Source organism: Misgurnus anguillicaudatus, chromosome 7 (assembly GCF_027580225.2).
Source record: "Misgurnus anguillicaudatus chromosome 7, ASM2758022v2, whole genome shotgun sequence".
NCBI lineage: Eukaryota > Metazoa > Chordata > Actinopteri > Cypriniformes > Cobitidae > Misgurnus > Misgurnus anguillicaudatus.
Genome location: NC_073343.2, coordinates 27,701,948 through 27,719,219, shown reverse-complemented (window position 1 = coordinate 27,719,219; position 17,272 = coordinate 27,701,948). Strand labels below are relative to the sequence as shown.

General features: G+C 38.1%; 1 protein-coding gene and 1 long non-coding RNA gene across 6 annotated transcripts in view; one reads left to right on the top strand and one right to left on the bottom strand.

The window, feature by feature from the left end:
• LOC129417152 (uncharacterized) overlaps positions 1-17,272 on the bottom strand; it is a 70,269-nt gene that overhangs the window by 6,688 nt on the left and 46,309 nt on the right. The gene's annotated exons all lie outside the window — the stretch shown is intronic.
• Positions 1-17,272, top strand: part of nhsl1a (NHS-like 1a) — a 72,863-nt gene that overhangs the window by 14,205 nt on the left and 41,386 nt on the right. Inside the window, exon 1 of one of the 5 annotated variants that reach the window (XM_055171627.2) lies at positions 4,389-4,928. The exons of 3 other annotated variants lie outside the window; for them this stretch is intronic. In XM_055171627.2, coding sequence (XP_055027602.2) covers positions 4,745-4,928 — 184 coding nt within the window. In that variant the 5' untranslated portion in view covers positions 4,389-4,744. Of the gene's footprint in view, positions 1-4,388; positions 4,929-7,522; positions 8,434-17,272 lie in introns of those variants that run through there. One more of the 5 variants, XM_055171628.2, reaches the window with a different exon arrangement.

Here is a 17,272-nt window from a genome sequence, read left to right as displayed (position 1 = left end):
TGCGATCTAACAATATTGATCTCAAATATATTGATCTAAAACAATGCGATCTAGTGATCTAAAGTATAAAGATCCATAAAATACAGATCTAAAACAATGCGATCTAAGACAATGGTCTAAATACAGTACTGTATATAGATCTAAAACAATGCAATCTAAGACAATGCTTTAAAATATATAGATCTATAATGTATAGATCTAAAACAATGTGATCTAAGACAGTGGTTTACAGTATATAGATCTATAAAATACAGATATAAAACAATTTAATCAAAGACAATGATCTAAAATATCTAAAAAAATGCAATCTAAGACAATGACCTAAATACAGATCTAAAGTAAATATATCTAAAACAATGCGATCTAGGGATCTATAATGTATAGATCTAAGACAATGATCTAAAGTATATAGATCTATAATGTATAGATCTAAGACAGTAATCTAAAATATATTATGTAGATCTAAAATAATATTGATAAAAAACAATGTGATCTAAGACAATGACCTAAAATATATAGATCTATAATGTATAGATCTAAAACAATGTGATCTAAGACAGTGATGTAAAGTATATATATCTATAATATATAGATCTAAAACAATGAAACATTGTAAAGTGAACAATATCTGTACTGGATACAGCTACTGTGCCTGTTTCGCAGTTAATACAGCAGTTAATACCTTAGCAGCACAAAGGTTAACCCTACTGAAAAATCCAGCCAAGACCAGCACAAGCCGGTGAGCTGGCCCCAGCTGGTCCCCAGCTTGGTTTTAGCTGGTTTTGCTGGTGTAGGAAGCTGGTTTTGCTGGTGTTGCAAGCTGGTCTAGCTGTGTTTTGGTCACATTTTAAGCTGGTCTAGCTGGACTTAGCTGGTCATGCTGGAATACCAGCTGGCCCACCAGCACAGGACCAGCGTAAACCACCTGAAACCAGCTAAAACCAGCTACCAGCTTATGCTGGTTTTAGCTGGATTTTTCAGTAGGGAAGGGTTTGATTCCCAGGAAACAAACATACTGTACTGATTAATGTATATATTCAGTTGAATGCATTGTAAGTCCCTTTGAATGAAAGTGTCAACCTAATGCATATAATTAAAGAAATGTGATAGTAATGATACTAATACTGATTCATAGAAACTGCCGTGTGCTTTGTTGTTAACTTAGCATCAAGAGCAACTGATTCAGTTCAGGCTCTTATCTGTGTTTCTCACAAACAGTCACATGAGAAAACTAAACGAAACTTCCACTCAAGGCCCTCTTTGCATTTTTGCACGAAAACAAACAGAATCAAACCAGAGAGGCAAAACAGAAGTAAATGGCAAGGGCTACTGGGGGAAATACTGTATGTCAGCTGGGGTCATTGGCGACAGTTTAATGGTTTGTAGAAAGCCCCCTTAATGTGGTTTCAATGGCTTATTAGCTTATAACCGGACATTATAGTTGAAATATGTGACTCTGCCACTGCTTCTGCTGCTCCCTTTTTCCAATTGAAATCTAATTGGAAACATCTGATTCTGGGGTTGTTTAGGCCTGGTTCGGTGAGGAAAGCACGGCTTTCAAAATACCTCCCACATTAATCTTTTGGAATGCGTACGTATATGGAGGAGGATTTGTTTTCTTCTGGTTTATTTGGGTGGAGTCGACCAGCTCGTAAGGAAAACCGCAGTTGTGGCCTTTTTGAATGAGATTGCATTTCTGTGACATTTCCAATAGAAAACCATGAACTGTTACATTGTATGTGCCGATTCTTTTTTAATAAAATGCAAAAACCACATGTGGTTTATTTTCTTTACTCTTTTACGAGGAACAATTCTTGCCAAAATGAAAGTTTGCTGTTGTCATAAAAAAAGTATTTTGCACAGAAATTATCCAAGGGTTCCCATTGCACATTCATGAGCTTGATAAGGTCAGTGTGTTTTTTAACACCACACGTCACTCATGAGGGGTTTTCAATCTCCCTGAGGAAAATCTGGTACAACACAGCTTTAAGGAAATGTCATGTAAACAGGAAGGTAGCTAAGCGTGTCCGATAAGTTCCTTTGTCAGATGTTTAATAGCTCTTGGCGGATTTAGATGCATGCATTTTACTATGAGTGCATGTTGGGAATGTAATGAGTTACTACTGAGTGGTATTAACAAATTTATTGTAAATGGATACACTTAAGGATTTCCTTGTGGCCAGGTCTGTAGGATGTTTGGATTGATAGCACCCTCTTGTGGTTGTAATATGATCTTTCATATGCCCCAGATGCTCATGACAATTAAGATACAGTCAGTGTGAATTAATATGGGTTACTGTTGGCTTGCGCTGTACAAAATTATGACATAAAACTTGGAGCCATCTTCATCCGTGATCAGTCTGAGTCCAGATTAATGCTGTGTAAAACCTATAAGCAGTCTGGAATATGTGGATTGGTTATTTCAAAGCTCATTTGGGAAACATTTGAGGTTGCTTTTGCCAACTGGCAGACACTCTCTCACCATATCAAACATCTTTCTGTTGGTGCTGTTTCCAATATGGGTCAATGGTAAGAGCATATGACAAAAAAACTTCACATCCACAAAGAGAAAAGAGTCATTTAGATAAATTAGATTTAACCGTTTGATGGCTTTATATAGATCAATATGTAATTACATTTTCTGGACCTATCGTTTTTGGTCACCTAAAAATTTTGTATTTAAAGGGGACATATCTCAAGACTTTTAAGGATGTCAAATAAATCTTTGGTGTCCCCAGAGTACGTATGTGAAGTTTTAGTTCAAAATAACATATAGATAATTTATTATATCAAGTTAAAATTGCCTCTTTGTAGGTGTGAGAAAAAATATGCCGTTTATGGGTGTGCCCTTTTAAATGCAAATGAGCTGATTTCTGCACTAAATGGGGATGTCGTGGTTGGATAGTGCAGATTAAAGGGATAGTTCATCTTAAAATAAAAATTCTGTCATCATTGACTCATCCTCATGTTGTTGTAAACCTGCATGAATTTCTTTTTTCTGATGAACACAAAAGAAGATATTTTGAGAAATTATGGTAAGCACACAGCTGATTGTAACCATTAAATTCCATAGTAGGAAAAAAATATTTTTGAAGTATTGTGATAAATGACTAAGAAAATATTTTGATAAATGATGGTAAGGACACAGTTCACAGTACTCATTAAATTACATCATATTTTTTATTCCTACTATGGAAGTCAATGGACACTATCTGCTGTGTGTTTACCATCATTTCTCAAAATATCTTCTTTTGTGTTCATCAGGAAAAAAAGAAATTCATACAGGTTTAGAACAACATGAGGATGAGTAAACAATGACAGAATTTCATTTTAAGGTGAACTTTCCCTTTAAGGGGCGATATATCCCCATCTGACATCACAAGGGGAGCCAAATTTGATTACTTATTTTTTCACATGCTTGCAGAGAAGCGTTTACCAAAACTAAGTTACTGGGTTGTTCTTTTTTTACATTTTATAGGTTGATACAAGCACCGAGGACCCAATTATAGCACTTAAACATGGAAAAAGTCAGATTTTCAGGATATGTAATCTTTAAAGGGGTAGTTCACCAAAAAATAAAAAAAATCTGTCATCATTTACTTATCCTCAAGTTGTTCAAAACCTGTATACAGTTCTTTGTTCTGCTGAATACAAAGGAAGATATTCTTAATCAAGCAGATCTGGGGCACCATTGACTTCCATTGTAGGAAAAATACTACTATGGAAGTGAATGGTGCAGCAGATTGGTTTTGTTATTAACATTTTTAAGGATAAGAGGACAAGTAAATGATGACAGAATTTTCATTTCTGAAGCCTTCATATCTTAAAGGGGCCATGGCATGAAAATCTGACCTTTCCATGCGAGTGCTATAATTGGGTTCCCAGTGCTTTTATCAACCTAGAAAATGTGAAAAAGATCAACCCAGTAACTTTAGGAAAAAAGGTAATTGAAATTTGGCTCTCCTTATGATGTCATAAGGAGATCTTCTTATAATAATACCACCCCTTAATCTGCACAATCCAACTTCACATACATACAAAACTTCACATACGTACTCTGGGGACACCAAAGATTTATTTGACATCTTAAAAAAGTTTTGTTACATGGCCCCTTTAAAAACATAAACTTTACAGTATTATAACAATATTATGCAAAATTCACTAAGATAACAGACACACTCACCAAGTCCTGCCCCTGTCAATATAATAAACTCTATAACTACAACTATAATACTATAATAAAGTGATTATTCTGCATTATCTATTTATAAGTACTGTATATTTTTATTTGTCTTATTCATTGAAAAACACAACACACAGTATAGACAAATAGTTTATTTTTTCTCCTTCTTCCAACTGAAGAAAGAGGGTCCAGAAGCACATTTGGAAAAGAGGGAACACACGAGCGCCTGCGTCCACATGCACAAACACTCGCCATGTGTCGCAGCTGGGGAGCAAAGGAAGTTCCTCACATTTTTCTTAGGATTTCCTGAAAGTGCACTTTGCTTGTTTGGACACAAAGGACGTCGTTTTGAAGACACACTGAGAATGCATTTTCAACATAGAGTGTAATGCTTTGGATGTTACAGAAGGACCCGCCCTCAGTCTTGGCAAACATCTTTATAAATCCATCCATGTTGGATTGATCTAAGCCGTTTGCTTGCTGTAAGGCGATGTGGGGCATTTGGAAAAGTGCCTGACTCTCCAGTTGAAATCAGGCTTTAGGGAAGTGATTTGGCTTGAGATGTGGGGAGAGAAGAACTTTTTGAGGTGCAGAGGTGAGTGTTGCCCTGTATCTCGACCCTTTAGCGCTCCGGGTCTTTCCTCTCTGTCCGAGCAGCGTGGAAGGTTCTTCCCCTGCCACAGAGAGCAGCTGGATGCTGATGAAGACTACGATGAGTGGATCTATGCGCCTCTCCGTCGCAGAGGTAATCGGAGGTCACTTGATTCTTTTATTGTGTTGTCGGATAAGTATTTATGTCAAATCCATATGCGAAATATCATAGCTTGATTTGTGGTTTGTTACTGTACACTCTCAGAAATGCAGGTACAATAGCTGTCACTGGGACAGTGCCCTTTAAAAAGGTCCTAATATATGTACCTTCATGGTATATGCACTGTTTAGGTACAAAGGTGTCTTTTTGAAATGGTACCGTCCGAGTGACAGCTTTGGACCTTTATGATTATTATATTAATGTACCATGGTAGGTAGTTCCATGGTCCTTTTAGCAGTCTTGTCAAGGTGGTAGACAGTGTTTAGGGTAGAAACTCTGTTTGTAGATTACTTTACTTCAGGCTTAAAATTGTGAAAGGTTGTTTAACTGTTTGGAGGTCCTTAAAGGGATAGTTCACCCAAAAATGAAAATAATGTCATGACTCACCCTCAAGTCATTCTAAACTCAGAAGACCTCCATTTATCTTCGAAACACAGTTTAGGATATTTCAAATTTAGTCAGAGAGCTTTCTGACCCTCCATTGAAAATCTATGTACATGTATACTGTCCATGTCCCGAAAGGTAATAAAAACATCATCAAAGTAGTCCATGTGACATTAGTGGGTCAGTTAGAATGTGTTGAAGCATCGAAAATACATTTGGGTCCAACAATTACGACTTTATTCAGTATTGTCTTCTCTTCCGCGTCTGTTGTGAACCGCGTAGACAAGACTAAAGTCCCGTGACTGCAGTGACGCGGCTGACGTGTTATCTGGTGCGCCCCAGCTGTTTTTTCTTGTGCGCCCGAGTTTCGTTTAAAGTCTGAAGGAGACGCATGCTGTTAGTTTGTAAAAAAACTTTGCAAACATGTCTAAAGATAACACGTCACCCGCGTCAATGCAGTCACGTGACTTCTGTCAGGGTTGAGACGGGAGACAAGAGAACCCAAGCGCAGGCGATGTCGATGAACATAGAACATTTATTTACATTGAAACATGAAAACAAAAGCCCACGAGGGGGCAAAACTACATAAAACATGATCTGTACAATACACTAACACAACATCATAAACCAGACTAAGATGAAACACTACACTGAAATAACAACGAAGACTGCATGACATACACGAATGATCACAATGAACCAGCACAAGACAAGAGACAAGAGGAGATTAAATAGGGGAAACTAAACAAGATAACGAGGGCAACCCAGGTGAGAGGGATGAACTGATAATGAATAATTAACAGGGAGAACAAGGGGGCGGGGACTAGAGACGAGACACCAGAGGCACATGACCCCGTATACAAAGCCATGAGCCTCCACATGAAACAAGAGACTGTCAGAACCCTGCCATCACAATAAAACATAAATATAAAACAAGACTCTCGTGGCAGAGTCCTGACAACTTCACGCAGTTCACAACAGAACCGGAAGAGAAGACAACGCCGAACAAAGCCGCAACTCCTGTTATTTTTTTAAATATGCTCATTTTCCAGCTCCCCCAGAGCCAAACATTAGATTTTTACCGTTTTGGAATCCACTCAGCCGATCTCTGGGTCTGGTGCTAGCACTTTTAGCATAGCTTAGCACACTCCATAAGCCGCTTCTCAATGTCAAGGATACTTCCCTGGCAGGACTAGTCCTTACAAGTCACTTCCTTCAGATGCTAGGCGAGGCTCCTTGTAAGCATTCGAGAACACGTTAAATGGAACAGGCTAGCAAGTGCACGTCATTACGTCGTTGCGTGATTGAAAGGTGTGCTTTCGGTGCTGCGCGCATAGGATTGTGGGTGATTTTTAGCGCGTGAAGAGCGCGAAGGATACAAATATGCATCCTTTCCTGTATATGGGAAAGGACTCGCACGAAGGACGTTTCGAGGATCCTCGACCTGGGCACAGTCCTTCGACGGACGTCGATGACGTAGCCTCCTCGAAATTCTGGCTTCCGAGGATCCTGCCTTGACACTGAGAAACGGCTATAGAATCTGATTAGTCCATTAGCATTGTGCCTAAAAAAATAACCAGAGTTTCGATATTTTTCCTATTTAAAACTTGACACTTCTGTAGTTACATCATGTAATAAGACCGATGAAAAATTGCGAAAGTTGCGATTTTCTAGGCAGATATGGCTAGGAACTATACTCTCATTTTGACATAATAAATAATGATATTACGCACTGCCCGAAAATAGTCCCCTGATATTGAAAGTTACGAAGGGGACTATTTTCGGGCGCTAAGTAATATCATTGCGCCTGCTGCAGCCATGTTACGGCAGCAAAGTCCTTGATTATTACGCCAGAATGAGAGTATAGTTCCTAACCATATCTGCCTAGAAAATCGCAACTTTTAATTTTGTGTTGGACTTAGTACACAATGTAACTACAGAAGAATCAAGTTTTAAATAGGAAAAATATCCAAACTCTTTGGTTATTTTTTTAGGCGCGATGCTAATGGTCTAATCAGATTCAATGAATTGTGCTAAGCTGTGCTAAAAGTGGTAACGCCAGACCTGGAGATCGGCAGAATGGATTCCAAAACGGTAAAATGTTTAACTCTAGGGGAGCTGGAAAATTTGCATATTTTTTAAAAAAGTGCAGTGTCCCTTTAAAGATCAGTAAAGCCCCCAGCATTGTGATTTTACTCACCTTACATTAAAAAGTGATTTTCTTGTTAGAGGTTCAACCTGTGTTTTGGCAGCAGGAAAACTGTTGATGTTGATCTTCTAAATGACCTTCTAGTTATCGTACTGTACTTGGTTTTGGTTGTTCTGTTTTAAATAAATGAGGCTCATTAGATGAGGAAGCAACATCTGTAGTGTTTCACCCGCAAGTAGTGTGCCCCAGGTCTATTTGCAGTCACATCAAATGCGCAATTGACAACAGATGACATGATATGAAACAAAGCTAGATTGAGCTTTTTTGGCTATTAGTCTAAGCATTAACGGCTGTTGACAGCCCCGGACAATGAGTCCACGCGTGAGCCATTGTTATTAAAACAAACAATCGAGTCTAGAGGATTTGGCTATATTTAACTTGTTGTATGTCAACTGCTGAACTGCTGACAGGGATGTAAAGTATAAACAGCAGCGCTACAGATGAAGTAAAGGGAGGGGGGGTCTCACTGGTCGAGTTCATCTCTCTCTCTCCTGCAATCTCTTCACCACTCAGTCCTTTGTCCTAAAGTAATGTTAGTCCTGTGAATAGGCAGTAGTGTGCAGAGATTGGGTAGCGCTTTCCCAGGGCGCATGAGCTGGCATGCTTCCACCGTGAGATTGAGTGTATACGTGTGTGAGAGAGAGAGAGAAAGAGAGGGAGGGAAGGGGTTAGAGATAGTGTCTATGAACCTGAGGGTTTCTCCTCGACTGGAGAGGTGGGGTGGGGGGGTCGCGGCTGCTGGGACACTGGGCTGTGTGAGGGCACGGCTCCTTAAAACTCAACTGACACGCTTCCCAAATGCCAGCACACACGGGGAGAGAGAGGAGACCATGTTCTGTCTCAGAGGTAAGTGCCGGGACTTCTTAAAATCGCTTTAAAACGTAAATTACTGCTTGGATGTAACAGGAACCCTAATGGAGCACAAAGGGAAGTATCGGAGCTCAGCTGTTTGCTCGGTTTTAAAGCGCTCCTCTTCTCTGTTTCCTTTGTTTTCCTGCTGGGAAGAACCTGACAGAAAAGTTAGGAGAGCGTGGCAGAGATTTGAGGTGATGAGGGGTGTTGATTATAAGAAGGAAACTCTTTTCCGAACCTTTTTTTATGTGAGCTCTACTGAGACTTTGCTAAAACTGTCATTACATGGCAAATTTATTTGTAGAAATGCAATTTTGGAGTGCAAGTGTTGCAGCCTTGTGATTCTTTGTGGTTTTTGGCACTGTGTGTTGGACTTCACTTGTGCTCTTTAAATATTTTATAAAATGCTGTTAGGTGTAGAAAGGTGATGTTTATCCCCTTATAGTGCATTTAAAGTGTGTATATATTGATTTTTGTTAGTATGTGTGTTTATTTTTTGGAAATTGAGACCATGACCTTATTGGTAGAGGGCAGCAGTATGCTTTAGTATATAGTCAAAGTTTTTTATTTACTTTGGTAGTCGGCAGATGCTTTTATTCATTATACACTGTAAAAATTCCTATATTTAAGTTGAATAAATATAATATATAATATATTATATTTTAATTTCAACTTTCTTGACTAGTGAAAAGTTGCTATAAATTTATATAACTTATAACTTAAAACATAACTTCAGTTTTAGCTAATTCAACTTTATTTTTATAATTTATAGCAGGGGTCTCAAAAACATTTTTGTTTTACTTGTTGATTTTATTTTGTTTTACTTATTGATCCGTTTTATCATTGTTTAAAATGTTAACTTACATAAAAGAAGCCAAGCTTATATAAAAAATGTACTAAGCAAATATTAAAATGAAGGCTATTTATATAATGTGCTTTGGCGGGCAACTCACAAACACTATTGCCCGCGGGCACCATGTTGGAGACCACTGATTTATAGCAACTTCTTACTAGTCATGAAAGTTAAATAAATTTTAAATTCAAGTTGATTAAACTTAAATTATGGTGCAACAAGAATTTTTTACATTGTATTTATTTTATCGGTATGTGTGTACCAACTAAGCAATACAGGAACATAGTTTGTGTTCTTTTCATGATACACAAGTATAATGTCCTTTTGTTACTGTGTGTGTGTGTGTGTGTGTGTGTGTGTGTGTGTGTGTGTGTGTGTGTGTGTGTGTGTGTGTGTGTGTGTGTGTGTGTTAAACAAACTTTGTATTACTACAGAATTTGTTTTGGACGGATGATTAGGTGTTTTTTGTTCTTGTTCACCCTGTCTGTCTCTCTCTCTTTCTCTCTCTCTCTCTTTCTTTTTTTTCTTTCTCTGTGTCTGTTATTTTGTGACTTTTTTGTTCTTCTGTGTGCTGTTCATTTTAAGCATAAATAATCTGTCAAGCATGGTGACCTGATTTTTTAGGAATTTATTGCACTTCTTTAATTCAGCAGTGATCTGGTCAGTTCAGCATTGAGCGCTTTGGTATTATTATGTTTATAAGGCTTGGTTAGTGCCAACTTTCTCTAACCTTTGGTGATACCATAATTATAGGATTAGATGAAAAAACTTTCATCATGTTGTCTAAAATTGGTTTTGCGTTCAAACAAATAACTTTTTTACAGTATTAAAGGTGGGGTGCATGATATCTGAAAGCCAATTATCATACCTAAACAAACACCCCCCTACCCTAATAGAATCTGGACCTTCTTTTAATAGACCCCCCCCCACACACACACACATACGCAACCCAGGCAATGATGTCGGTTAGTAGACACGCCCCTTACTGCTGATTGGCTACAAGTGTGTTTTGGTACTCGGGCCGACTCCCTTTTCCAAAGTGTTTTTCAAAAATCATGCACCCCGCCTTTAAATAAGCTGTATGTAGGTTTTGACTGTACTAAATAAAAAATACCTATAATATATTTGTAGATATTTAGGATACATGCTAAGTTCACGTGTCTGTTTCTCTTTAAAAACAATGTTTTAGAAGGTTGTTTTCCTTTGAAAAAGCGCCTTCAGTGTTGGAATGTCCAGCCTGATCTCACAGGAATTCGTACATATTTTACAAGTTGGCTAATTTGTATGAATTTATCCGACGTTAATAATGCAAAGATGTACGATTATCAAAAAAAACAGTACACTGTCAAAAGTAAAGGTACAAAGCTGTCACTGGTTCAGTACCAGGGGCGTAGCCACGAGGGGGCCTGGGTGGGCCTTGGCCCCCTCATTTACATGTCCGCCCCCTCAGATTTCCAATTGCTTGATTGGATTAGCTCATGTCATGTGTTGTTTGACATAACTTATGCTGTCATCTTCGCATGAGAGTTCATTAATATTTGGTGACAATGGCAGCTGGGGTGCAAAGTACATTATTACGCTTTTTTAAAAAAGCACGGAAAGATGAGCGAGAAGAAGAAAATGTGCCATCTAAATCATCTAAGTCTACTTCATGTTCTGCTGAAACGGTGAACTAAATATGCTGTTTTAAATGTGTACAGGTGTTAAGCTGTTTTATTTATAGGTGAGTTGCCCCCTCATTTTAAGATGGGACCCCCCAAAAATAAAATTCTAGCTACGCCCCTGTTCAGTACCCTTTAAAAAAGGTCCTAATTTTAGGTACAAATATGTATCTTTGAACTGCCAATATGTACCTTTGAAGTACTGATATGCACTTTTTGGGTACAAAGGTGTAACTTTTGGAAAATGTACTGTCCCAGTGACAACTTTTGTACCTTTATTTCTGAGAGTGTAACAAAACCCCACCTCTAACCCCAAGGTCATGGGGCTAAGGCAAATCGTACAAAAATGTACGAATGTGGTCCTACGAATTAGCCATGAGTCGTTGTTTTGGTCTGTGTGATCCCGCTCCCTGCCAATTTACTCAATGGTGTATTTCAAAAGCTTGGTTGCCAGTTATCAGGGTTGCTTAAAGGATTAGTCAATTTTCTTTAAAAAAATCCAGATAATTTACTCACCACCATGTCATCCAAAATCTTGATGTCTTTCTTTGTTCAGTCGAGAAGAAATTATGTTTTTTAAAGGAAAACATTCAAGGATTTTTCTCATTTTAATGGACTTTAATGGACCCCAACGCTTAACAGTTTTAATGCAGTTTAAAATTGCAGTTTCAAAGGACTCTAAACGATCTCAAATGAGGCATAAGGGTCTTATCTAGCGAAACGATTGTCATTTTTGGCAAGAAAAATAAAAAATATGCACTTTTAAACCACAACTTCTCTTCATCCTCGGGTCCTGTGACGCCACAGCGCGACCTCATGCAATTGCGTAATGACGTCGAAAGGTCACGTGTTACATATATGAAACGCACATTTGCAGACCATTTAAACAATAAACTGACACAAAGACATTAATAGGTATCATTCCACATACAACAACATCGGAACGGTGATCTTTTTCCACACTTGTAAACACTGGGGCGGAGTTTCCATCCGTGACCTCTTGACGTGATGACGTATTACGTGAGGTCATGCTGAAGTGTCACACGACTAGTGCAAGACGAAAGTTGTGGTCTAAAAGTGCATTTTTTTTCTTGCCAAAAATGACAATCGTTTCGCTAGATAAGACCCGTATGCCTTATGGGATCATTTAGAGTCCTTTGAAACTGCAATTTTAAACCGCATTAAAACTGTTAAGTGTTGGGGTTAATTAAAGTCCATTAAAATTAGAAAAATCCTGGAATGTTTTCCTCAAAAAACACAATTTCTTCTTGACTGAACAAAGAAAGACATCAACATTTTGGATGACATGGGGGTGAGTAAATTATCTGGATTTATTTTAAGAACATGGACTACTTTAAATGAGACTGCAATGGCCCATAAATGTGACCTCCGGTGGATGCAACCTCCGAAATGAGCCACAGATTGAAATAAAACATGGTAACAAAAACATTGCAAACATAAAAATAAGCAAATAAGCTCAATGCTTTCCATTGTCAGTTGTGCTCCTGAGTCCTGTATGTATCTGGCAACCCGAGAAGGGAGCCGGGAAAAAATGTCTCCAAAATTTTGAATATAATATTCTAAATGGAAAGTTTTTGAAAAGATCTTAACAACAATTTAACTTGTGTTAAATAGTCGTACGGTGTTGCAAATGCATTATAATAGTATGAGGCTATACAAACTGAATGATTAATTATTACAAAGCCAAAGATAGTCAATACCATCACCAAATTTTTGCTTATGATCATTTGTTATTTATCAGCAATGCTCAATATTTACATGGCCCACAGTATGTGTTATTGTTCTGTAAGCATGCTGGTATTGTTTACAAAAACATTGGAATCTATCACAGCACAACCGTGAACTTGGATATGATAAGTGTACAACTGAGTGCTCTGTACAGGTTGAGACGAGTTTTGCTTTGAAAACAAGTGCATTCATATCCGCATAAGCAATGCTACTTCTCACTTATTTTTATGAAAACAACCTGGCTGTGGATTTCTGTTTTAAAAGTGATCGCATACCAACACACCACTCTTTTTGCAGGGGTGTAATCACTGGGTGGCGACCCATGTGAAGCATCCCATGATGGAGAAACGGTTTGAAGACTCCCTAATGAGTACCAAAAGGAGTATTTGCTCAGTTATCTGTTCCTTACAGGTTAAAATCTAATCGACACGGATGTTGTTCTGCAAAAGTTGAGACAAGTCTTGTGGGAGGCAGGGACTGTGATTTAGTTTTCTGTAAATCACCTTTAAAAGCCTGAAAGATCTGCTTTGTGTGTAAGATTTTTTAAATAAATGAAGCTTCCTTGACCTAGATAAATGAAACCGCCCCCTCTCCTTCCATTTCACCAGAGGAGCCGGAGCAGCTGATTGGAACCAATCCAGTTATTGTCTCACACATTTAAAGTTTCAACCCGAAGGTCCAGTCATTTCTACTGTATCATATGAAAGATGCAGGATATATAAAGCTCCAGCTGTCAGAATAATAATGTTTTTATACACGTTTAATTGTTAAAAAGCTTGGATTTGAGCTTAGTCATGTGACACTTATAAGTCGTGCATACAGTATGAAGATACGAGCCTAAAGAACAGATATGTATGCGCACATATTTCAGTCTTACATGAGGGTCTTATTTGCTAGGCGTGTGCTGGGCTGACCCTCCCTGTAACATTGGTGAAATTCTGACTCTGATCCCTGGAGCTTTTGGTATTTGCTGTTGGGTTTGGCCTGCACATCATTTTAGGGACTGGGATTAAAACAAATAGATGTGTTATTCATTTCGAAAATGATATTGATGATCCCGAAATGAAATGATTCAATGGTTTTATTGTTAATGCAAGATCACAGTGAGTTATTGTATTATTTAAGACAAGGATTGAACCCAAGGAGAAATTAGCTGAATGACCTCCTCCTTCAAAATGCTTCCCTGGAGGAGTGTTTTATTAAGGTCGTCTGTAAAATTTGTTTTATGTTCTGCTTGTTTCACTACTGTATCTGGGCTGCCGTCTGAAATCAAGATATTTATTGGTTGGATATATTATAGTAGTAGTGCTTGTGCTATTGTTTTGGTTTGACATTGCGGATTATTTTTAACCCAGCATTGAGTCAAAAGGAGTTAAATCAACCCAGAAAATGTTCATATTTGACCCAACAATGGGTTGAAACCACCTAGCATGAATGACAACCCAACAGACTGGGTTAGTCTCTACGCAGCATTTTTTTGAATGCACAATTGACTATTTTTCAAAATGCTAATTTTTTATATAGATTTGTTGAGACCCCACTGTATGCAAATATACACTGTAAAAAGTGAAAGTTGGATCTTATAAAAAAATATAACACTTGAAAAATTTCAGTTTTTTTTTAAGTTACATTTCCTCACTCTAAAGGTGGGGTGCGTGCTTTTTAAAATACATTTTGGACAGGGGAGTCGGGCCGACTACCAAAACACCCTTATAGCCAATCAGCAGTAAGGGGCATGTCTATTAAAGGAATAGTCTACTCATTTTCAATATTAAAATATGTTATTACCTTAACTAAGAATTGTTGATACATCCCTCTATCATCTGTGTGCGTGCACGTAAGCACTGGAGCGCGCTGCGACGCTTCGATAGCATTTAGCTTAGCCCCATTCATTCAATTGTACCATTTAGAGATAAAGTTAGAAGTGACCAAACACATCAACGTTTTTCCTATTTAAGACGAGTAGTTATACGAGCAAGTTTGGTGGTACAAAATAAAACGTAGCGCTTTTCTAAGCGGATTTAAAAGAGGAACTATATTTTATGGCGTAATAGCACTTTTGGGAGTACTTCGACTCGGCGCAGTAACACCCTCCCTCTCCCATTATGAGAGTGAGAAGGGGAGCGGACTTTTCAGGCGAGTCGAAGTACTCCCAAAAGTGCTATTACGCCATAAAATATAGTTCCTCTTTTAAATCCGCTTAGAAAAGCGCTACGTTTTATTTTGTACCACCAAACTTGCTCGTATAACTACTCGTCTTAAATAGGAAAAACAGATGATGGAGGGATGTGTCAACGGTTCTTGGTTGAGGTGGTAACATATTTTAATGTTGAAAATGAGTAGACTATTCCTTTAACCAACATCGTTGCCTAGGTTGCATATGTGTGGGGCGGGTCTATCAAAAGAAGGTCCAGATTCTATTGGGGTAGGGGCGTGTTTGTTTAGGTGATTTCAAATGTCAACATTGGCTTTCAGAAATCATGCACCCCACCTTTAAGTGAAAAATTAAAGGTGAAATACTTTTCTTTCTTTCTTTTTTCTTTCTTTCTTCTTTATACCATTCCAGCATCTATGGCTGTGAAAAACGTTTAAAAATGACTTCAGTTAGCCTATATATACAATATGCTACCAATTGAAGTAATTTTTAAATTAGTCCAAATTTCATTTTTTACAATGTGGAGTTGCTATTCAAACTTTTCAACACTGTAAAAAAGTATGCAGCATTTTTGCCAATTAACATATATTTTTATGTTACTTTAACTTAAAAAGTTAAGTTAAACAATTTCAACTTGATTTTTATAAGTTATGTCAACTTATCACAAGCCAAAACTTAAAATAATAGATTTTATACCACGGGTCTGTTGAATGCTGCATTCTGATTGGCTGAGAAATGTTCTATGGGTGTTGATTATTTTTCTGTAAACCGCACACCTAATTTTTCAAATGTCTTAAAAATAGGCACCAGAGCAATGTTTGTGGTAACCGTGGTATAAGCAGAATAATTGACTCCGGTCATTTGAATTATTTGAAAATAATGCACACCTGCGGTGTAACGGCACTCCGCTTCGCGTCGTGCCGCATTACCACCTTGGTGTGCATTATTTTCTTATAATTCAATGGCCTGTCGTCAATTATTCCTTACGAATTGACTTGTTTTAAAGGTCCCATTTTTCTGTGTTTTTGAAGCTTTGATTGTGTTTACAGTGTTTCACGTGTAAAAAAGCGCAGTATTTTTCACACAATTTACTTATCTGTATAGCTCTGTTTTCACTGTTCTCAAAACCTGCTGATGTCTTCCTTGTTCTATGAAGTCCCTCCTTCAGAAATACGTATTGAGTTCTGATTGTGTAGCTTGTTTAGTGTGTTATGATTCGATAGCAGCTTAGCTTGCCATTAGCTTAGCTGGCGATCGACATGTTCCTGTGGGCGGAGTTTAGTCAAAAAACTGTTCTAGTGACGTCATTAAAGCAGGAAGTAGAGGGCTGTAGTCCAAACCAGCCGTTCGCTGTAGGCTTTGAAAGAGGAATTCTGTTAAAGGAAATATATCGCCTGGCAGTGAACTTTGACCTTTATCATTTTACAAGTATTATTTATGCTATTATAGCAACATTACATACTAACTAGCGTTTAAAAAATAGGATCAGGAAAAAACGTGACCTTTAACTTTTTTACAGTGTAGATCTTGTCTATTAAAATATTACAAACACTTGTAATACAGGATCCGAAATGACAGTCACTTTTCCACCCAACAGCATAGTCTGGTGAAGGTCAAAGGCAACTAAGCACAGAAATGAGCCAAATGGACCCAACAATGAAACCGCACACACGGATCTCAGCTTGCTGTCTGGTTCAGCAGGTGCCTCTATCTGAATAAGAGGAACTCCATAGCAACCATTGTTGAGATGTTAAAACCTTGTGGTTTGCTTGCCCCACTGCACCCTTTTACAATCAGAGAGGAGTACGCGGGGCTCCGGTGATGCAGACTGGAACCTAGCGGGGGCACGCAGTGTCCGTTCAGAGTCACTGGTTTGGGTGATTCATGAGAGGAACCAAGCTGAGTTTCTCTTTTCTGCAGGCCGTAGGAGGAATTTCGGAAGAAAACTGAGATTCTATTAGACTTCCAATTTGTTTATTTATGCAAGAAATGAATAAACATGCTGCTTTATGTTTTTTTTGTCACCCTGGACTGGTCTCATAGCTAAAGCTAAACAATTTTACAGTGCATCTTTTCAGATGCTCATCTGCACTTTTCATTGCGATGAGTGAATCCAGATGTTCAAAACATCTCCAGCTCTTAAAACTCCAACTTGGGACAAAAAAGAACGAGAAAACTGTGCTGATGAGACTTTTCTGCTCCACTTCTGCAAGCCCTTAGTGGCCACGTCACAGCGTAAGCTTCAATAAAATATGCTTGTTGTTCATCTAGGTTAACATAGAGTATAGGAAGGACATCAATTCAAAGTTGTCTGCCATGTTAAATGATAAGCTTATAGATTTATGGAAGGCTTTGATGGTGTTTTTCTGTGTTAACAGCTATGTATGTTTAAGCCTTTTAGCAGTGGGGGTGCGG